This window comes from Sarcophilus harrisii, chromosome 6 (genome assembly GCF_902635505.1).
Source record: "Sarcophilus harrisii chromosome 6, mSarHar1.11, whole genome shotgun sequence".
In the NCBI taxonomy this organism is placed as follows: domain Eukaryota; kingdom Metazoa; phylum Chordata; class Mammalia; order Dasyuromorphia; family Dasyuridae; genus Sarcophilus; species Sarcophilus harrisii.
The window spans coordinates 213,601-234,575 of NC_045431.1; the positions used below are offsets into that span (position 1 = coordinate 213,601).

General features: G+C 50.8%; 1 protein-coding gene across 3 annotated transcripts in view; it reads left to right on the plus strand.

Moving 5' to 3' along the window:
• Positions 1 to 2,644: 2,644 nt before the first annotated feature.
• Positions 2,645 to 20,975, plus strand: part of PPP2R2C (protein phosphatase 2 regulatory subunit Bgamma) — a 301,475-nt gene continuing 283,144 nt past the window's right edge. The window contains exons 1-2 of one of the 3 annotated variants that reach the window (XM_031943421.1): positions 2,645 to 2,817; positions 3,030 to 3,110. In XM_031943421.1, the coding sequence (XP_031799281.1) occupies positions 2,802 to 2,817; positions 3,030 to 3,110 (97 nt within the window). In that variant the 5' untranslated portion in view covers positions 2,645 to 2,801. Of the gene's footprint in view, positions 2,818 to 2,864; positions 3,111 to 20,975 lie in introns of those variants that run through there. The other 2 variants (XM_031943419.1, XM_031943424.1) reach the window with 2 other exon arrangements.

Consider the following 20,975-nt stretch of genomic DNA (forward strand, 5'->3'; position numbering starts at 1 on the left):
TTACTGCACTTAAATCTTTAATGCCCAAACTGCCAGTTTCCTTATGCTCTTGCTCTTCTTCCCGGTTCCTACTTCTAGCCTGTGAGGCTTCCATGGGAGGCAAAGGGACAAAGGGGCAAACCTTACTCTAACGCTAACCCCAAAGCTCTGATCGCTCACTAGCCCCTCCATCTCCGGCCTCGGGTTCTCACTGGAAAATTAGCACTAATAACTCCTTCCCCACGTCGGATTCCCAAAGCTGGCTTAGCTCACAGCGCGGAATTTAGAGTCGGGAGGGTTAGCAAAAGGGTTTTGGAAGGCTCAAGGCTGCTGGGAGAAGCTCTCCTGGAAAGCCTCATTAGCACTGAGCGCAAATGCTCGACTTACTTTTCAAATTTGCATTTGAAGGAGGCTCAGAGGTAGGTGAAAAAAAATCTGACGGAATAAAACCTGCGGTGACTTTTCAGTTATTAAGGGGCCCGTGGAGAGGACGGGTGCGACGGGTACAGGAGGCTTTTCCGCAGCCGCAGGCTCCCAATGTCAGGCCAGCCTTCCGGCTCCCCCCTTCCCAGCTTAGTTATCCTCCAAGCACCCACGGAAACAGGGCTAGCCCTGGGGTGAGCACCGGAAGGGGAGCTGGGCTTGGATCCCGGCTCTGGAGCTCGCTGCGCGTTTGACTTTGGACACCTCTAGACCTTAGTTTCCTTAACTTCCAGCGTGTTGGACTGGCCTCAGAACTCTTAATAACTCAACTTGGCCGAGCGTTTTTTTGCCTTCTTTTTCTCTCTTCTGACTCTTGGCTTCTTTCTGCTTCCAGTGCCTGACCCTTTTCCAGGTCCTGGGTTAGCGGAAAAACTTAGCGGAGACCACACCGCTCTCCTCAACGAGCAGACCCACGGAGACATTCTCCCACCCAGAAACCATTCCCAGCATTCCTCTTGGTTCACTTCCCGAACTCTGAGCAGAACTCCGCCGGCCCCCGAGGCTGTGCAGGCCCCAACTCTGAGCCAGAACTCCCCGCCCCGGGCCAGGCCCCACTCTAGAGCCGGAACTCCGCCGCCCCAGGGCTGGCAGGCCCCAGCTCTGAACCGGAACTCCGCCGGCCCCAGGGCTGTGCAGGCCCCAGCTCTGAACCGGAACTCCGCCGGCCCCACAGGCTGTGCAGGCCCCAGACTCTGAGCCGAAACTCCCCGGCCCCAGGGCTGGCAGGCCCCAGCTCTGAGCCAGAACTCCGCCGGCCCCAGGCTGTGCAGGCCCCACTCTGAGCCAGAACTCCACGGCCCCAGGCTTGCAGCCCCCAACTCTAGCCAGAACTCCCACGCCCCAGGCTGTGAGCCCCAACTCTGAGCAGAACTCCCCGCCCCCCACGCCCTCAGAGGCTTGACCCAGAGCCTGAGCCAAACTCCGCCGGCCCCAGGCTGCCAGCCCCAGAGGCTATACCCGCCCCACCTGAGCCAGAACTCCACCGCCCCAGGGCTGTGCCACGGCCCGGGCTGTGCCCCCAGGCCCTGAGCCAGAACTCCGCCGGCTCCCCGGGCTGTGCCGGCCCCCCGAGCCCTGAGCCAGAACTCCGCCGGCCCCCAGGCTGTGCAGCCCCCAAACTCTGCAGACGGCCCCAAGACTTGCAGGCCCCAACTCTGAGCCAGAACTCCCTCAGCTCCCAGGCTGTGCCCGGCCCCCAGCCCTGAGCAGAAACTCCGCCGCCCCAGGGCTGCCAGCCCCAGGCTGTGCAGGCCCCAGCTCTAGGCAGAACTCCGCCAGCTCCCAGGCTGTGCCGGCCCCAGGCTGCCGGCCCCGGACTTGCCCGGCCCTCGACAGAGGGGAAAAGGAGCCCCTCATCCTCTAGTAGCGGATGGAAGGTAATAGCCTCCCATCTCTTACACCTTGAGGCCAGAAGAAAGATCCCTCGTTTTCCTCCTCCCCTAGGAAATCGGGCCGGAGAAGTCAGCCTCGTCAAAAGAGAGCCAGGCGCCTCCCTCCTCTGAGGAGGCTGCCAGCTAGGTGGAGCCATGGCTGACACTGAATAGGCTCCCCGGAACTTCTCCGTGCAAACACACAGGGGAGAAGAATAGGATCCTCAGAGGACAGGAGACTTGGCGAGGTGCACCTCGCTTTATCAAGGAGCCACCTGACTTCCCGAGACGGGGATTCGAACCCAGGACCTCTTCCCGAGCCCAGGATGCTCGGCTAGCCTTGCGCTGCTTGGCACGGCAGTGCCAGCCTCCCGCTCGGCGGCGGGCTGATGGTCTGCGGGGCGCCTGGTCCCACTTTTTCCTCTCCAGGAAAGCGGTCCCGGGAAGGTGGCCCCCAGCCACCGACCCTCCCGAGCTGCCCTTCGGTGAGCCTTCCAGCCACCTGTGGCGGCTCGGGCGGAGCTGAGGGGGCGAATGGAACTTTGCGGACCCCAGACGGGAGGAGCCCGGTCTCCCTCCCCGCCCTGCGGGCGGGGCCCGATCTGGACTGGAGCCGCCTTCCCTGCCTCCAGCCTTCCCGGTCCTCCCCCGCATCCTCCCCCGGGCAGCTGCTTCGGTCTGCGCTGCCCGCCCGTACCACCCAGCCCTGCCGGGAGGAGGAGAGGGGAGAGCCGGCTGGAGCAAGGACAGGGCCCAAGCCGGGAGGAGGCGGTGGTGGCGAGGGGAGGGCCGGCGGCAGCAGGGGGAGGGCCGGCGGCAGCAGGGGGAGGGCCGGCGGCCGGAGGGGGAGCAGAAGCAGCGCCTGCCGCCCGGCGCGCCCACCCAGGGAGCCCTTGGCTCTGACAGCGAAACCAGCCCGGAGCGCGCTCCTTCCCGGCCGGCCCTCCGGCCGGGGGCTCCGTCAGACTCATGTCACAGAAGCCGGGTTAGCCGCTGCCGCTTTTTGTTTTTCCTCCTTTTTGCTTTGGCTCCTCCGCCCCTACCCCACCCCCCGTTCCCAGCCGATGCTCCCCACCCCAGCCTTCCCTCGAGCGCTCCCAGCGGGCCGCCACCTCCCCCCGCAGCGGGGGGCCGCGGGCGCGGCATCCGAGCCGGGTCCCAAGTCACTGACCCCGCTTTCCCTTGGCTGTTTGCTAGCTGGCGGCCCCCCAGGCGAGGAGCAAGCGGACTGGTGCTTGTATCAGCTCAATGGGACCGCGGAGTTTGAAGTCTCCGAAGGTAAGGGGCGGCGGGCCCAGCCCGTGGCGGGGGGGGGGGGCGTTCGTCAGCGGCTGGGGCCGCCCGGCCGGCCCCGACAGTTGGCTCCAGGTTGGGGAAGGGGGGCGGGGGAGAAGGCGGGGACGCCGCGCCTCCACGGCCCACGTCCACACCGTTGGGTGGCCCGAAAGGCTCGGGGGGCGGGGGTCCTTGGCTGCTGAAAGTGGCTCCGAGTGGAGTGGGCGTGAGGGGTAAGGGGAGAGGGGAAGGGAAAGGGGATGGAAGAATGGGGAGTGGTTGGGAGAGATGTGGAAGAGAAGTACTTTGCTCCAGGAGAGTGCTGGAGCCCAGCAGCAAGATTGCAGCTGCGTTTGCTCTGGTGTGAGAGTAGGAAGCAGAGAGGGCTGGGTGAATGATTTGATTAGTCGTTTCAGGCCATATTCCTGAAGTGCTGTGGGCAATCGAGAGATGGAGGGACCTTTCGAAGCAGAACTGTAGAATTGTGGGGGAACTGCTTTTCTTGTGAATTACACCTGTCACTCGTCAGTCTCCTTACCTCAGTGTCCTTCATTGTAAAATGAGGAACTCGATCTCCTAGGTCCTTTTGAACCCGAAGTCACTGCGTTTGGGATTGTAGAATCATAGGTCAAAAAGACTTACAATTATCTTGTCGACCTCCCCCCGCCCCCTCCCGCTAGCCCCCTCTGGGAAACTGAGGCCCAGAGAAAGATGGTGCCTTGCTCGAAGTCATAGAGGTAGTAGCTGAAGGAGGGACAGCTGAGAGAGATGTAAGCAAAAATAACCTGGTTTCCACCCCCCTCAAAAACATCCCCCAAACAAAAAGCCCAACAATCTGTTTTCTGCTGAGATTTGGAAGAGAACACAGGATCAGTAGGCAGAAATGCTAAAAGGGTTTTCCAGATGGCAGGGACTGCTGAGAAATTTCTTACACCATAGGGGCAAGATTGTGTGGTCAGACAGAACAGAACAGTCCTTAGAAATGGAAGAATGATTCCAGGCATTTGAATGCTGAAAAGTCTTAAAAGGAAACTCCATCTGCAGGCAACAGTGTGTTTCTAGGCACGGAGAAACTTTTTTTTTTTTTTTTTTTTTTTTTTTAATTTTGCATCAGCAAAAACAGGGCGCAGAAGAGAATATTGCAGAAAATTAAAACCATTTCTTGACCTGTATATAACTATCCAATCTGATTCCATGTACTATGAAAGGTACTTCTCTCTCTTCCTCTTGAAGTGAATTTGATCCATTTATTTTTTTTCCTAGAAATAGTTTACTTCTATGGATTTCACTCCCATTGAAAAGTTCTGCACAGGAACCCCATAGGAAACCACATAGGAAATGGCTCATTCCTCCCTCAACTCCTATGTAGTGACATAACACGGGGATTCTTTATAGAAGGCTTCCGTGTTGTGTTTTACCTTAGCTCAGGAGATACTGTCATGTGATGGAACAGGGTAACCATCCATAACCATTTCCAGGGTGGGAGGGAGGGTTTCTCTCTTGTAGTCATAAACTCAAAGAATTTCTGAATAATTCTTATCCAGGACATGGAGCCTGTCTTAGCACTGCTGAGCAGGTGCTCATATGAAGAACTCCTGGGACAGGGACCTCTCTCCAAATTCCCTTGTGGAACTAACCCTCTCACCTTCTCAGCCCTCTCTCTAATTATTAGAAAAAGGGTTAGTTGGTGTGGTAGAACATCTGGAGAGAGCTGGATTCAAACACTACTTCTGACATTGACTTGCTATTAGATTCTAGGCAACTCACTCAACCTCTAAGCTGTAGTTTCTTTACCTACAAAAAGAAGAGATTGAATTAAGGGACTCCCAAGGATCTTTCTCCTTAGAAATTAGAACCTGTGGTGATTGTTCTATTGAATTGATTTCTCTCCCTGAAATTTCAACCTACCGGTATGAGTCCGGTCTTTCAGCACAAAGCACACATTTAATCCTTCCCCCTTGACCCACACCTCTCCGCATCTCTCTAGCCAGGACAAAACTTTATGACACCTTTCATAGCCCCTTCCCTATCTTCTTTTGTTTTGGACTAAGTATTTTCAGTGTTCTTTCTGTTTTCCAAGGTGAAAACCACAGTGTGTTGTTTACAATGCAAAAAAACACCAAAAAACCAAAAGAACAACAACAACCACAACAAAACCAACAACAACAAACCTGACCCCAGTGGAATGAACTGAGACTCTGGATCCTAAATCTGTGATCAACTGGGGATATCTGTTCATCTGAAAGTATCATCTGAAAGAGGGATTTGATCTATTCCACTTGTTCCCACATGGTATAATGAAAAGCACTCGAGGCAATGAGCAGAGAAGCATATTTCAGCTTGATTTAAGGAAAAGAAATCCTAACGTGAGACATCCAAATTTAAATGGGCTGTCTTGGGGAGCAGTGGATTCTTTCCTCATCTAACCCTAAGGTCATCATATGCAGGCTAGACGACCATTTCCTGAGTACGTTGTTGAAAGATTCTAGCTCAACCACTGGCTGGACTAGATGGCGGAGGAGGTAGGGGGGCATGGGAGATGCTGCAAGATGTTGGTCAAGGGCAGCATTTTGCAGGCTGTGCTAATAAAATAGGCTTGGAAGGAAACTTGGAGATCATCAAGTCCAATCCTCTAGTTTTACACATTAGGAAGATGAGTCCCAGGCAGTGAATAACTGCTTCACAAAGTTACAAAAGCCAGCACTGAAGACAGACCTCTGGACTCCAGATACACTTTCCCATAATTAGTTTCCCTTCATACCTGCTGCCAACTCCTTGCTTCTCCTTGTTACTTTTAAGTTTGTCTGAATTCTTTTTCCTGAAACGAAGGGGGCTGAACGATCTGGCTCAGGCTCCTGAAGGTCTCCCTGGGAATACAGGATGATCAGTTGCTTGGAGGTTGGAGAGGTCAAGTGGGCATGGGACTTGCTAACTTCAGAAGTCTTTTCCAAGTGGGAAGTGGTGAGATTCTGTGACATTACATGTGGGCAAAGAAAGTGTCTGCTTATGAACAGCTTTGCTCATCAAGATAATGGGCCTCCCTTTGGAGGTTCTGCTTAGCCTCCATGGAGGATCATTCTTCCTGAAGTCATTGTCAGCTTCATAGATTATAAACTCCTCACTTGCCCCGAGGGAGAGAGCTGCTCTCCTGTTTTCCAGCTGTGCTTCTTTTCCACAATGGGCCTTGGTAAATACTAGCGGTTCACTCCCAGAGCTGTATTAATGACCTTAAGAGAGGTGTTTTTGTCTGTGTGTACTGATGTGTATTTTCTCTTTCAAACAATAACTTGGGCTCCAGAGAAGGCAGCTGTGCTTGCCTGGTAATGAAATCTTTTAGAGTCATTTGATTTTAATTTTAAAGCATGATTTTTCTGAAATTGTAATGTTTTTAGCCACTCAGGACTGTGGGAGGGAGGTCTATGGTAATATCAGCAGTGGCCAAATGATAACGGGCAGACTGGGTCATAGATTTTGTATCTTGAAAATGTATTATCTCTGACGAATTTTCTGCCTTGGTCTTTGTTCTGTTTTGGGGTTTGGGGAAGGATCTTTTGCCTTTGGGCTAAAAATCTCGAATGCAGTTTGGCTTTCCATAAATAGTTGCCTGACTACATTGGAATGTTTGTCACTTAGAAGGTTTCTAAATTTAGGTTTGCCTCCGTGGTTTCTTCCCAGGAGACATGTTGACAGCAATTGTTAAGGCAACAAATGCTAATGAGTGGAAATCTGGATCCCGGACTCTCAGCTGGACCTTGGGACAGCACCAGGAGCCACAGGACTGGATGTGGTACCTGTTTATATATCTGTATCTCTCCTTTTTCTTTGCTACACCAGGAAGTCACCTTTACCTAGCAACTTGTACATTGTGACATCATCTCCAATGATCCTTACAATGCTCCAGGGAGATCAAGTACAAATATCAATAATGATCATAATAATATCTAACACTTATATGGCTCTTTAAGGATTGTAGAACCCTTTATAGAGGTCATGTCCCTCCATCTTTTCAACAGTCCTGGGAGGTGGTTGTTATTATTATCCCTATTTCATAAATGAATAAATTGAGACTGAGAAAGGTTCAATCATTTTCTTAGAGCCACACAGCTACTAAATGTCTGAGGCAGGATTTGAATTCAGGTCTCTACAACTCCCACTTCTGCCACTTACCTCACTTACAGAGGAGGAAAGCTAAAGAGCATTGACTCAGGAGACCTGAATTTGAAGAACCACTTGGACCTAAATAGCCCTCAGTGTCCTCATCTGCCACTAGGAGGGATTAGACTAGATGGTCTCCACTTCGAACTGAAATCTTGTGATTGGTCAGGAGTTTTGGAGGGATGCTTTCTACTGTGAAGCCCCTTCCCTCCCAAGCTTGTCTTTGAGGTTTGTCCACACCCAAGTAGATCTTTCAGCCACCAATTAAGGCTTAAATGATCCGGTGCCGACTTTCCACGTGGTGTATGGCTGAAAGAGCTCGGGATTTGGCCAGAGAAGCAAGGCTGGAGTCATCCCAATCCTGGCTCCACCAGGACTTCAGAAGTAGAAGAGACCAATGAGCCTGAGCTGGTCCATAGTGAGCCCACTGCCAAAGCGGGTCCAGGGCAGGGTCCTAGCCTTCAAGAGCAGAGCGAGGCTTTCAAGCTGGGCCCTCTCGCCAGAAGCTCAGCACCTTCTGCTGTGCTGTGATACTTGAGTCGATGTCCGGTAGGGATCGATTATACACAGCTCAAGCAGCGACTTCCTGGCTTGCTGCCCATCCGTTTTATTGTGGAAGCTCCTTCTGGGAGGGGAGGGGAGAAGGAAACCGGGCACAGTCCCTGATCCCCAGGAGTTACTTACTAGTTTAGTTGGGGGTTGGATATACTGAGCAAGTTATGACTCACAGTGTTTCGTGACTTGGTCGAGGAAACAGGCCCAAAAGGTAGAGTACTTACCTGAGATTACAGTCAAAGTCAGAGGTGGAATTTGTACCCAGATCCTTTGACTCCCAATATTTCTTTGATTAGAGAGGGTAAGGGATGTTCTCTGCCATCAAACAGCAGCAGGCCGTGGCTAGGGTACCGTCCTGTCAATCAGACAGAAATGGCCCCTAACCTGTGTGTGGCTGGAGCCAGACAGAGCGGGCTAGACACTGGACAGTCAGGAATCAGACAGAAGTATAATTTCAATGGCAGGGAAGTGGCTTACAAGCAGGGACATATGCTCTGCACCCCAGTCTTGGTGTGGGACCCTCTCCATTGGGGCTAAAGCGCAATCCTTCTGCCCAGAGCCACACAGTAGCCCTGACAAGGAGGGGTAACAGAACAATGAGACAAGTGTGATTCGCGGCAGGACTTCATGACTGGAACATGGGTGCTTGTCCCAGCTTGGTGCTAGTCAAAGCAGCGCAATAATTATGTGATTTTGCCAGAGGGTGAGATCATCCAGAGGACAAGTGCAAAGGATCATTGTTGTGCCAAACTTGGGAGCCTTAGCCCTGGAAAACAAGGTATCTCCTAATATCTTGACATTTTCTCCTTTTGACCAAAGGGAAGAAGGAAGGGTCTGAGAGAGCCCTTACCCTTCTGGCCAAGAAAGGAGAGACAGGTATAAGGCAAGAGCTCACAAGAGACCAGTTGGGCCAGGACCAACGTTGCCCAAGCGGTTAGTTCCTTGGGGGTGGAGGGGGTGTCCCAGGATTCATTACTAGCCACTGTTTGCTTTCGAGCAGAAAAGCAGGACAAAAGAATGTAGCGGGAGACAAAGGCCAACATGTGCTTGAATCAGGGCCTTGGTGTTTGGGCTCCTAACAAAGAGGAAGAAGAGGACGAAACAGTCAGCCCTGGTATGGAATCTTGGCTGTCTCATCTGGATGTCGGTTGATTCTGCGCCCCTACTAGATGAGCCTTGAGGTCCCTAGAGACTTCTGCTATCTACTCAAGAGGGTCCAACTTTAAAGTGAACTCTGATTAGAAAACCACAAATTACCAATATCTATGTTGCCTCCTATTTTTTGTTTGTTTCTCAATTACATTTTAATCTGATCTAGGAAACTGAGCCCAGAATTTGACATCTCTCTTATAGTATTGTCATGTATTGCTATTTAACCATTGTATTATCTTTTATTTTGCCTGTGTGCATATACTTGCTGTTCTCTAGTCCTCCTACTAGATTATAAGCTCTTGTAGGCAGGGACTTTGTTTCATAAATTTCTGTTTCCCTCTCAGCACCTAGCACAGTGCTATATTCATGACAAATCACTGTCAATCATTTTTAAAATTAAATTTATTTGTGTTATTTAATTTATGTTATTTTTTATGGGTATTCTGGGAATATGGTGCAATAGGTAAGTAAATCCTTGTTGCTTGACTATATCCAGTGCCTTGACTTTCAGAATAATTAGCTGAGTCTTCTGATGGGCATGAGGAGAGAGCCAGCCTATCTGATTTCTGATAGTCAGGACAGGTTCACCTAAGCAAAAGCTTAGGTCATGGTATAGTCATGAATAGCCCCGGGAAGGCTGTAGCTTCTACCCCTGAATATGATTCCAAGTTCAGAGTCTGACTCACAATCAGGTGACTGCCAGTCACCTCTCTAAACCTCAGTAAAGTGGAGAGATTGGACATTCTGCAGAATCCCTAAGGAAATGAAGGCTATATGAAGAGGGGTCCTAGGTAGTAAGTCTGAAAAGACTGGGTAGGTGCTAGATCATGGTGGGCTTTCAATGCCAGGTGAGAGGAGTCACTGAAGCTCGGTTTCTGTGATTGGAGGAGCTGGGGGCAGCAGAGACATCTCCTTCCCTTGTGCGTCTTTGGTGTCCCACCAAGACAGGGTCACCTGTGTTCCAGTTGTGAAACTGAAGTGTACAGAAGTGAAAAACGTACACAATAAGTGCTCCCAGGCCACTTAGCAGGAACAGCCATCAGCTCTGTTTTGACACTCCTTAAAAATCCCAGAGAACATCTCTCTAAGCTTGTACTTGATGTGCCCCAATACTTGAGTTCTCCATTACTTTAATTTGTTTGTCTTCCAGATAGGCTCAGTTAATCCCATAGCAGCCTGAGGGGTGTGCACTGTTCTGTGGAAACCAGGAAACCCGCAGCAGGTAGAAACGGGTCACTGATTGCAAGAATGTGACTTCTCTGAACTATTACCGGAACATTTTCATATTATGAGGGGTCAGTTAGTCCCATTGCAGGCATTTATTAACTAGGTAGTGGGGACTAGTCAGAATGAAGCATTCCCTGCCCTCTCAGAGGCTACATTGTGCTTGGGAGCCATGGAAGAAGTGGAAACAAGATACATAAAAGAGAAGTGCAAAGTTGTTTTGGGGGAGAGGGGCATTAGCAGTAGAGGGAAATAGAGAAAGGACATAAGTAAATTTGAGCTGGATTTTGAAGGAGGCTAGGAACTCTAGGAGGCAGAAATAAGGAGCGAGAGGATTCCAGTCTGGAGGACTGTCATATGCACGAGAAGAAAAGCTTCCTTGGATTGCCGACTGTGTGAAGAATCAGGGTTGGCAAGGTAGTTTGAAGCCAAGTTGAAAAAGGCCTTAAGGCCTTCTGGAGACTTTCCATTGGCTAGCTATAAGGCTTTGGCCCAGCTTGTTCCTCTGTACATATAACGGGAAGGGCTCCTCCCGTCTCCGAGGTCCGTGGCAACTCTGAGGTCTGCGATCCTCCACTGGAAAGATGATTTCTTGAGCTTTTGGACATGGAGGTCTTGTTTAAGCTGTGCTCCAAGATTGATAGTATCACCGTGTGCAAAACTGGGAAGATCAATCTTCTGTTTGACCAATCGTGCAGGGAGGCCCCCTTCCCTTCAATCCTTAAGGACAGAGAAGTCACCTTCGTCAATAAGGACAGCAAACTCTTCTCTCCCTCTTTCTGCCGCATCGTTGGCTGAGCCGTCAATTAGCGTCAGACCACTCAGGGAGGGTTTTCAATAAATGTTTGCTGGTTCTAAGTGAGGTGACAGTGGAAGCTGTGTCTGGACGCTCACATTTCTGTACTGTACCCAAAGCCTCTGGCAAGAAATGGCCAAAGTAAAGCGAGGGCTAACTCCCAGTTCCCAAGATTGGCTGGACCTGAGCAGTCACTAAGAGAGGACATTCTTCTCTCTTACTCTCCCCCTTCCTCTTCATTCCCACCTAATAAGAGCCTGGACTACAGGGCCAAGTGCATGGCTGCCTTAGGACTCATCCTCAGGCTCTTTACTCTTTCTGTTGCACCCAACCCTTCCCTAGACTCTTCCATCTTGGAAAACTGTGATTCCATATCTCCCCTCCTTTTCCTGGCTTAACTCTCAGGAGATCTGCTGCTTTTCTTCTCCCATTTCCTGTTTCCCGTTGGCTTGAGAGCCCTGTGTGTGACTGAAGTTGCCAGCCTTTTTCTTAGTTCTCCTCCTGGACTTCTGGGAAGACACTCTCCCCTCTCACCCTGTCTCCTTTGCTAAGTCCCCATCTCTTCCCCATTCTCTAAGGACCCCTGCCCTTGGTGTTCCACCCTCGGTCATCTCTCTTCCTGTAAAAGAGAAGAGAGATTCCTCTCTTCCCCTTCTCCATCCCCTCGCTTCCCATCATTTTCCTGACCTTTAGGAAGATAAGGCTAAATTGACGTGCCCTGTGACAGTCTTTCTTCCACCTGGCTCCTGTCTAGCTGAGCACCTCCCCTTGGACGGTCCATTGGCGTGTCCAAAAGGGCACTTAGCCTCCTCCCTTCCAAGTGGGCTCCATCCCCAAATGTCCCTAAAAGCTTCTAGTCAGACAGGCTTGAAACAGCAGCTTTCTTGTGGCCCCTTTCCTCTTTCACCCCCCTCGTATTTCATTGGTTTCCAGGTCCTGCCATTTTGCCTCTGCAATCTCTGGTCGACCCCTTTCTCAGCTTGTGCACTCCTATCCTATTTCAGTTTCCTCACCATTCCCTCTGGCTCTGTCATTGCTTTATTCTCTTTCCCCCAGCAGCTCCCAATTTCTCCTTTCTTTAAGGTCCATTTTTACAGCTGCCAAGATAATCTTCCTAAAGCACAGCTCTCCCCATTTCACTGCTTTTTTCTAAAACCTTCCCTGGCTCCCTGTTAGCTTAAAAGGGGGATTCTTCACACTGTTGCTCCCAGCACTACGGAGTCTGGCTTTTGCGGTCCCTTCCCAGCTTTCTGGAAAGATCTCTCCTTCAAGTGCTCCTAAATGGGGCCCAGTTTTCCCGGAGAGCCGTTCCGGGACCTCCGCCTTCGCGCTTTTCCATCCCTGCTCTCAGAATCAGTCCACCAGCGCAGTCCCTCTTGCACAGACAGTAGCGTTCCTGCCTTCCTCCAAGGTTCAGCTCAGGGGGCTGTTTCCTGAAGTCTTTCACGAGCCCTCCTGGAGCACCAAGCTTGAGTTCTCCTTTCTCCTGTCATCCATTAGCTAGGTTCAGGTCCCTGCCTCTCGAAGGTAGGGGCTGTTTGGTTTTTACTCTTGGCTCTCCAGCACCTCGCAGAGCGCCTGGCAGACAGGACACCTCGAATAATGTCTCTGAGCTGGATTGAATTGATTGAAATGCCCCGGCGTGGTCCCAGGTCTGGCGATTGCTTGTCAGGTGGCCCCTGCGGCTCCCAGGGCAGCCTCTCTCTTCTGGCGGTCACCGCGTCTGTCGAACACTACCCGCGTCAGATTGCTTGGATCATGTGCTGCCGCGAGAGAGGAAGCCCGGATTCAGCCCCCAAATTAGGGGAAACTACGGCAGAGCGCCCGAGCCGCCTTCCTTGCCAGAGCGCACCCGGCGCAGCGGGCGATTTCCCAAATCCTCACTTTCTGTCCCGACAGAGGCTGAATTGTGCCGGGTCCCAACTGCTGAACGCTGTGGACGCCTGCGAGTCTCGATTGAGCGCCGGCCTTGCTTTGGGCCTTGCTTGGGGCCTTGCTTCGGGCCCTCCTGGGTGGCACCTCCTGAACTCCTGGGCGGCACCTCCTGAACCATGCGAGCCAGATCACCCACTGCCTTTCCCAGGCTTTCAGCTTCTGCCTACCTGAAATGGACGGGGGGAGTGAGGGGCCTCGAGCCTCCTCTTGTCTCTGAAATGAAGGACTAGAAGCCGGGGATGGCTCAGGGGCCTCCTGAAAAACCACGTTTGGAACCAGGTCTTTGGTCAATGGTCCCAGCTTAAGAGTTCTATGATCTCAGTAGTGGTGGTGGGGTGTGCCTGCATGCGTGTTCTTGTGTATATGTATGTGTGTGCATGCGTGTGTACATGTGTGCGTGGGTGTTTGTGCATGCGGGTGTACATGCTAGTAAAGCGAGGACTCCACCTAGTTTGTTGGGGAGAGAGCGGAGGATTGCGTATGCAGATAGGAAGTATCACTCTGGTTCGATAAGGGGGGGGTGTTTGGGAGTGTGTATGTGTGTGTAGCTCCCCACAGAGCCCATCCTGGACCAAGCTGCGAGGGACACAAGTATAACGGGCCTGGTCCCGCAACATACAGACCTTACTCAGGATGGTGGCTTACCCTTGGGTCTCCCACTCCCGCCGCCTGTGTCAAACAGGCGAGTCCTCAGCAAGTCCCTCAGCATTTAGGAGACTGTTTCCCCTTCTGGAGAACGAGCCCAGGAGTCGTCCCAGTTGAGCCTGTTCTTAGTCTGAGGCTCCCTAGTTATTATCTCATCCTGTTCAGGGGTCGGATGACGTAGTTCAAGGGGGAAGCCTTTGGCCTGTGTCGCTAACAACCAACCAGCCTCCATCAACCTCTCACTGTGAGCCCAGGGCGATGCTGCCCCCCTCCTCCCCACCCCAGATCCAAGAGAGGGTGTTTAAGTCTCCGTGCCAAGGGCCCTGTAAGCAACCCAGCTGCCAATGGGGCAAACTTAGATAATCCCCAAAGGGGAACCATGAAGGGTGAGGGGAAGATCTTGTATAGAAGTGGAACTTTCTCTGGGACTCCAATATAGCCAAGTGCTCCAGGAGGCAGAAGGGCCTGGGAGCACCTTCCAGGAGCGCTAGGCCTGGGGGAGGGGGGTGTGCCCAGCTGGGAGAAGGAGGATGGGGCGGGGGGGATGCCCCAGCTGAGAGGAGGAGGATGGGGGGGTGTCCCAGGTGGGAGAAGGAGGACAATGCTAGGAACAGCAAGGGAGCCAGGAGATGATCTCAGGCCCCTCAGGGTGTGGTCACACCCCTCAGGGTAAGGCAGAGGGGGAGGGGCTGCTTTATGGAGGCATCTTTCTGGAGGCCCATATCCCCATGTATAAAAACCTGAAGAATGTCCACACCCTTCACGACTTCCCTTGCCAAGTCATCTGGGGAAACCACTTGAGAAAGCACAATATAGATAGGAGCTGTGACTGGCAACCACGGGGTCACTGCAACAAGGTCTCCCTCAGTGCCATGGTGAGCAAAGCTTCCTTAAAAGTTTTTTTGGAGACAGGGAGACCGGATGTATCATTTCATTGGTACAAGGACGACCCTCCCCACCACGCTTCTCTCTACCAGTGCAGAACAGACACTAGCCCACCGTGCACAGTTGGGGTGATGAAAGGTTAAAAACGGGGTGACACCGGCCACGTGTGGGAAGGCACACTTAAGTCACTTCTCTCCAACTCTCCTTGGGCTTCCTGCCCACAGTTCCCTGCTTTGTGAGCCTAAAGGCTGACAGAAATTGGGATTGTTATGAAGATTTCAGCTATGGCCCCTCTGGGAGACTTTGCAGCTTAAGGTGAAAGCTTCTTTACACGGGATTCCACGATTTAAGGAATGATGGGCTCCGGGTTGTCAGTCTTGGGGGGAGACGCCCATCCCACTGTGAAGACTTCTCAGTCTGGGTTCCTAAGCAGAGTGAGAGAAGTCCCCCTATGGAGTGGAAAGGCTGTCCCTGGGGATCCCAAGTGGGTCTGGGGGCTTGCTTTTCAGGTCATCATTTTTGGCTGCATCCCCATTCTGCCAGAGGCTTGCTGTTTTCCTTGAATTGCCTCCTGGGGGCACCCACGAGTAAAGGCTTTTTCACTGATTTAAAGCAGAACTGCCCTCTGCTGCAGTATTCATTCATCTGCTCGCTCACTCCTTCATTTGTTTCTTCAGCAAATATTTATTAGGCATCTCCTGGGTTCACCAGAGAATCATAAAGCTGGGTTTCTCTCCTCTCTCCTTCCCCTTCCCCTCATCTTCAGAATACACATATTTAAATGAATGGAATATGAAATAGAATGGGAAACATGCTTAAGAAAGAAGTGCCATAAGGAAGAGGAAGAGGAGGAGGAAGAGAGGAAGGAAGAGGAGGAGGAAGAGTGGTAATAGTAGTAGTAGTAGTAGTAGGAATAATAGATGTTGTAGTAGTAGTGGGAGGAAGAATAGTGTAGAGGTAGGAGAAGGAGGAGGAAGAGGAGGAGTGGCAATAGTAGTAGGAAGAGGAGAAGAAAGAGGAAGAGAAGGAATGGTAGTAGGAGGAACAGTGTAGAGGCGATAGGAGGAGGAGGAGGAGGAGGAGGAAAAAGAGGAGTGGCAATAATAGTAGTAGGAAGAACAGTGTAGAAGTAGTAGTAGTAGTAGTAGGAGGAGGAGTGGTAATAGGAGGCATAATAACAGTGAAGAAGTAGGAGTTGGAGGAGGAGGAACAGGAGGAGAAGTAGTAGTAGGAGGAGGAACAGTGATAATAGTAGCAGTAGTAGGAATAGTAGGAGAGATAGTAGAAGTAGGAGGAGGAAGAGTGGTAGTAGAAGGAGGAGGATGAATAGTGTAGAGGCAGTAGGGGGAGGAGGAGAAGGAGGAGGAGGAAGAGGAGGAGTGGTAATAGTAGGAGAGGAGGAACAGTGTAGAGGTACTAGAAGAAGGAGGAGGAGAAAGAGGAGGAGGAGGAGTGGTAATAGGAGGAGAGGAGGAACAGTGTAGGGGTACTAGGAGAAGGAGGAGGAGAAAGAGGAGGAGGAGGAGTGGTAATAGTAGGAGAGGAGGAACAGTGTAGAGGTACTAGAAGAAGGAGGAGGAGAAAGAGGAGGAGGAGGAGTGGTAATAGGAGGAGAGGAGGAACAGTGTAGGGGTACTAGGAGAAGGAGGAGGAGAAAGAGGAGGAGGAGGAGTGGTAATAGGAGGAGGAACACTATAGAGGCAATAGGAGAAGAAGGAGGAGGAACAGTGTAGAGGTAATAGGAAAAGGAGGAGGAAGAAGAGGGGGGCTAGTAGTAATATTAGTAGTAGTAGGAACAGTGTAGAAGTAGTAGGAGAAGGAGGGGAGGAGGAACAGTATAGAGGCACTAGGAGGAGGAGGAAGAGGAGGAGATGGAGGAGGAGGACAACAAGGAGGAGTAGGAATAGTAGGAGAGGTAGGAGGAGGAGGAGGAAGAGTGGAAATAGGAGGAGGAATAGTGTAGAGGTAGTAGGAGAAGAAGAGGAAGAAGAGGAGTGGTAATAGTAGTAACAGGAGGAGTAGACATAGTAGACGTAGTAGTAGTAGAAAGAAAACAAAGAGTAGGAGGAAGAATAGAAGGAGGAAAAGAGCAGGAGGAAGAATAAAGGAGGTAAAGGAAGAATTGTAGTAATAGTTATGGTAATTCAGTATAATGGGAAAATGGCAAGTCTCAGAGTCAGGATGACCTGAGATCAAGTTCTGCCTCAGATATCTGGGCAGAGGGACTTGGGGTATGTCATGTATCCCTTCTGTAATTCAGCAAATTCTCCAAGACTATTAGTTGAAGGACGGACTCTGGTAGAAAGAGCAGCTTAGTAGGTTGCTCCCCACACAAGTAAAAGCCCTGGGATTATATTCATTAGTCATAGTCCATCACCAAAACAATTTGGGCAGCCAAATGGAGGATGGACTACAGTGGGGAGGGACTTGAGAAGGACCCTCAAAGAGCTATTGAGATAATCCAGATGTGAGGTGAGAAGTATCTGCTGGGGTGGGGGGGATGGAAGGGGACAGTCAGAGGAGAGAAGGGAACACATAGAAGACATGTTACAACGGCAAAGGCAAGAGAACAGGAAAAAGCTTGGCTGTGGGGAGATGGGAAAGAGGGAAGGAGGAGCCTTCAGTTGCTGTCCAGATGTTCTTTGTCTGAAGGCCCTGAAGGTCCAACATTTTCAGTCCTCTACAGCAGCCCCTCTTTTAGCCCTAGTCTCTTTTCTTCTTGTTCTCTACAAGAGGTGGTCAGAGAGTGATGTGTCTTCCTCATTGTCAGCCATAGGGACATATTCTACCATGCCTTCTCCCTGAAGCCACTCCTTGCTGGACAAAGAAAGTAGAACTGGTTCCCCAGTTCCTGGAACCCAGAGCCCTTTCCATTTGATAGGATTCTAATTTTTCTGGGAGTAGCAAAGCGACTTGGATCTATCCTCCAGGCAACGTTGGTGTCAGACAGTCTCTGATGAGTCATTAGCCCATCTAAGCAGGGAGTAGAAAACCTTCCTTGGCTTTTCTGGTCATCCAAGCATTTCTGAAAGGGCATGTCGGGGGCTTCCTATGGGGCAGGTCTTGCCCATTATCAGATGCAATGGGAGACTCCTCCGAATATGAAGTTAGCAGGGATCATCCGGGGAGATGGAGGGAAGGAATTGTTCCATTTTGCCTCTGTACTGGAAATGCAGTTTGCAGGTGTGTCTGGCTTTGTGGATCAGGGGATGTGGTCTTTCTTGGCTCATTGGCCCCTTCCCCTGATCTATGAGGATCTTCTTCTCCTGTGAAATCTCTCCTTTAGCAGTCACTGCCAGTATTATCACATGCAAAGGACCTTTTCTCATACACTCCTTTAAGTTCTGAGGTGAACCTGCTGTCTACAATCAGTATACAAGAAGGATAGGGTGGGGAACCCTAGACCTCCTACCTCTCACGAGGGCTCTTATCTGCCTCTTCCAAATACTCCAGGAAAGTACCAGAGTCATTAGCTTCTGCTCCATTCAGTTGTTTTCAGAATCCTGCCTGGACCTTTTCTGATGAGCTCAAGCTCTCACTTGTGGCCCCCTCCTTCCACCTATCCCATCCTGCCCCACTCCTCCTACAACACTGCAGTATCACAGAATGGTGATGTGCAGGGAATGCCAGACCAGACCCAGAAACTATGAATAGCAGAAGGCCATAACCAGACAACATCTTCCGACACCAAGTGCAAAAAGGGATGTTGGGGTTTACCTGATCCAACTTCCACATTTTAGCCATGGAGCAAAGGAGGTCAAGTGATAACCCCTCTCCTCTTCCCTCTGCCTTTGAGCTATGTGTTAGTCTCAAGAAGAATGGGTACTTCCAAAGAGAAAAACTGTTCTCCTGTCCACTCTTGTTTTCCATCCTCCATGTCTCCCCATCCTGAGTCTTTCCTTCCTCCCTTTGCCTTTATTACTCCTAAAGAAGCTAGTAGAACAAAAAGAACCAGGAGTGTTGTTTGACCTTGAACAATAAGCCATTTAAGCCTCTGTAAAATGGGAATAGTAATGCTTATCCTCTCCATTACTTAGGATTATCAGGAAAGTAGCCCCCCAGAAACATGAAGACTCTTGAGAGACCAACTATTATTGTTGCTAAAACTCTTTGAGCTTATACTCAGCTCCATGAGGTTGAGGACCTTGTCATATAATGATGAGATCGAGCATTCATGAAGTGCCTTAAGTTTTGCAGAGTATTCCTCACAAGGACTATGTTTTATCATTTCATCCCCACTAAAAACTCGGGGAGGTAGGAGCTATTATTATCCCAGCTTTAGTTCGAGGAGGCAGAGGTGAAGATCACGCAGGATCACACAGGTAGGAAGTGTTGGGCTTCCCACCTCCAGGTCTGACTCCTCCATCCGCTGAGCCACCGGGCCGCCTTAGATATTCTCTCAATTCATGAAGAACGATCATACAATCACTTGGGAATCAATGTCATTTTGTGAATTTAAAAAGGGACCTTTACATTCAAAAAAGTTTGGGAACCATTAATCATTTAGACATGAGAGAGTGGAGTCACAGATTTGGTCGTTGAACCCTCTGGCTCTCCAGACCAAGTCTCTGATCCCAACACTAAATTGTCTTTATGTACTTGAAAACACTTGATTAATGGACTGACAGAAATGGGGACTTGATAGAGTCAGGACGTTCTGAGGGGGTGATCTCGGGCCAAGGTTGAGGGAGAGAAAATACCTATTGTTTACGAGCCCAGAATGCCAGCCGCACAGCTTCTGGCCACGTGGCAGAGGCCTTTGGAGTCAGAGGTCAGAGTTGGACTCTGAGGGAGCCATTTAGATCTTTCTCAGTCTAGCTTTCCCCCTCAGGAGGAAACAGGCCCAGTGAGGTTTGGTGATGAGCTCCAAGGGTCAGAACTGGAACTCATACCCAGGGCTCCAAATCCAGGACGGTAGAGCCAGCCCCGCTAGCTCCATCCGGGTCTTTGTTCCCAGACGCCCTGCTACCCTAAGATCCGTGTCCCAGCTCGGACGTGATTTAGGCCGTGGGGCCGGGACTTTTGCTCTGCGTCCCTCAGTTTCTTCCCACATTAAATGAGAGAAGTGAATTAGAGCAGATCTTTCGGGTCCCTCCAGTTCTGACCTGCCTCATCTTTGGGGACTCCAGTTTCTCCTTGTTAAAATGAGGGATGGTCTCCGAGCCACCTGCCAGGCGTAAACGGGACGGTGCTGTGGCTGGTGGGGGCTCTGGCCTCCTTCTCCGTTTCTGCCTCCTGCTCCCAGGCAGCAGAAAAGCATCATGCGTCAGGGAGGCCGCAGTGCTGGTAGAGACCACGAGAGGGCGCTCGGGGATAAGGCTGGACAGCTCCTCCGGCCACCGGCTTGGTGTGTAAGGCTCTCTCAGCAACTGCGTCACTTCCCCCTTCCCCCCGTGAGGGGGGGCTTGCTTCCCCCCTCTCAGTTTCATTGAGACGGGAACTCCCAGGAATGAAAATCCCTCACTAATGCTCCTCAGCATCTTCTCTACGGACCCCCTAGAGCCCCGAGAGAGTTTCCTGGGACCCCTCACGGAGAGGTTTTAAGGGACCTTCTTAGGGACGTGCCCCTAGAAAGTCGCTTAGTTTCTCTCAGCTCCCTTTACCCCTCTGCAAAATGGGCCCTCACGGAGAGGTTTTAAGGGACCTTCTTACTAGCAAGTCACTTAGTTTCTCTCAGCCTTGCTTTACTCCTCTGCAAAATGGAGATAAACCAGCTTTGATCTCACAGGATTACTGGGAAGTTCACATGAGACAACGTCTGCAAAGTTTTGTGTTTACCTTAAAGTGCTGGGAAAACGCTAGTGTTGCTGTGGCAGCTGCTGATGGTTGGCGTGGATGCTGTGAATGCCGCACCAGAGGAGGGCTTGAACACCACCAGCTTTCTCTCCATTTGACTACACAGTCTCTTATACTGCAGCCAAGCATCCTTATTTGAGTGGCACTTTGCTTCTCGGATGCACTTTGAGCTACCCTGTGATATCTGCCGCTCTCCCAGAACTGCCATGGAGCTGACCCTGCTGAGCCACTTCCCTTTCCAGGTCCTCAGTTTCCTCAGCTGTAAAAGGAAGAGACTCGAGGACCCGAAAGACCCTTATACTTTGAATCTCTGAGCTTCCGTGAGCAGAGTTTGGGACACTGGTTTTCCTCTTGGTCTCCCAGGCTCTCTTTAGTCTGAGACTGCTCTGTTCCAGGCGGCTATGGGAGTTAATGAATTCTGTAAAGTCAGAGGAGGATTTAATCTTATTTGTCTTCCCTGGGTTAATTGGGGGGGGGGGGATAACGTCAGAGAGGAAAAATGTGTTTATTTGGCTGAAAAACCTCCTTGAAATCCTTTCACATCCCTCACAGCCCTGAATTGCTCCCATCCAGAGTTAATTTTCTGCAGTTTCAATGCATTTGCATTTAGCAAACTATAAAATTTGTTTTTCAAATGGGAGTTAAGGAGAGAAGAAGGAACATTATTGCACAGGCAGAGTCGATGGCAAGGAAAAATGGGAAGCCAAAGATATTCCAGATTTCAG